The sequence below is a fragment of the Hydra vulgaris genome, chromosome 06 (genome assembly GCF_038396675.1).
Source record: "Hydra vulgaris chromosome 06, alternate assembly HydraT2T_AEP".
Taxonomy (NCBI): domain Eukaryota; kingdom Metazoa; phylum Cnidaria; class Hydrozoa; order Anthoathecata; family Hydridae; genus Hydra; species Hydra vulgaris.
In genome coordinates this window covers 33,977,344-33,978,755 of record NC_088925.1, presented here as the reverse complement: position 1 = coordinate 33,978,755, position 1,412 = coordinate 33,977,344, and the positions used below count along the sequence as shown (strand labels likewise).

At 31.6% G+C, this 1,412-nt stretch overlaps 1 protein-coding gene across 1 annotated transcript; it reads left to right on the top strand.

The window, feature by feature from the left end:
* The first annotated feature begins 359 nt into the window (after positions 1 to 359).
* On the top strand, positions 360 to 1,412 carry LOC136081342 (general transcription factor II-I repeat domain-containing protein 2A-like). The gene is made up of 2 exons (XM_065798654.1): positions 360 to 708; positions 766 to 1,412. Exons 1-2 carry the CDS (start codon positions 360 to 362, stop codon positions 1,410 to 1,412), a joined length of 996 nt encoding a protein of 331 aa, XP_065654726.1.

Below are 1,412 nucleotides of genomic sequence, written 5' to 3'. Positions count from 1 at the left end.
CGTTTTTTAATTTTTGTTGTTTTATATTTACGGTATAGACTAAGGGTGACTATTTATGTCTTGTTTTTGCTATTTGTATTTATATCAGGGTTGTCCAACGCGTTGCCCGCGGGCCAGAAGGTGGCCCTCGTCAGCCTATGGCATGGCCTGCATATCACGGTCCATTAATTTTGAATTTTTTATTTTAATAAAAATTTCAAATAACAATAATAAAATAAGTTCTACAGCAACAGCATATTATTTATATATTTATAATTCGAATTATACATTCGATTTTGATTATACTTTCACTATATAAATCCGCATTTGAAATAATAAAACGCGCGCTAAAGAAAAACATTTTTATATATTTAATAAAGATGGCTTCAGCTAAAAGACGTAGATGTGATACTAAAAGTGGTCATGGGGGTCGTGTATTTAATCCTTCTTGGACAACTGACTATTTTGTACATGAACAAAGTAATTCTATTATATGTCTAATTTGTTTGGAGAAAATTGCCGTGTGTAAAAGTTATAATGTGAACAGGCACTACACTACAAAACATGCTGTAAGTTATGACAAATTTAAAGGCCAATTTCGAATTGATAAGATTGAATTTTTGAAGAAAACTTTTCTTGCACAACAATCAGTGATGAAAACTAAAATGATTAGCTCTTACAGTGCTACCAAAATAAGTTTTTTAATGGCAGAAGCTATTGCAAAAAGTGGTAAACCTTTTTGTACTGGAGATTTATTAAAAAACTGTTTAAAAATATTTTGAAAAGAGATATGTCCTGAAAAAACACCTACTGTTGAAGATCTTAGCCTCTCACACCAGACTACTGCTAGAAGAGTTGAAGATCTATCAAAAAATATTGAATTATCATTAAAAGAAAAATTAAATAAATGTGAAGCCTATAGTCTGGCACTGGATGAATCAACAGACAGAGGTGATACTGCTCAGCTAGCCATTTTTATTAGAGGTATAACTAGTAACTTTGAAGTAATTGAAGAACTGTTAGATATTAATCATACGAAGGACACAACAAGAGGAGAAGATATTCTCTCTGAAGTGAAAAAAACATTGGTGAAATTTGAATTACCAGAAAAGAAACTCTGTGGTGTCACTACAGATGGAGCAAGTGCACTAACAGGAAAAAAAATTGGATTTATTGCATTACTTAAGAAATCCATTAATCATGAAATTATTTCATATCACTGCATTATACACCAAGAGCAGTTATGTGCAAAAGTATTGGAGATGAAGAATGTTATGGAACTTGTTATTCATACTGTTAACTTTATAAGAAGTAGTGGCCTTAATCACAGACAGTTCAAACAATTACTTCAAGGTTGTGGTAGTGAGGCTGAAGATGTAATTTATTTCAGCCAGGTTGAAAATATTGACTGTCTGAAGATTTGGCATTTTTGA

What these genes read in the sequence shown, in the direction of transcription:
- LOC136081342 (XM_065798654.1), top strand. Translation starts at nt 360, where the DNA reads ATGGCTTCAGCTAAAAGACGTAGATGTGATACTAAAAGTGGTCATGGG. An exon ending in AGAAGCTATTGCAAAAAGTG is followed by an intron (nt 709 to 765) that starts GTAAACCTTTTT and finishes TATTTTGAAAAG; the next exon opens with AGATATGTCCTGAAAAAACA.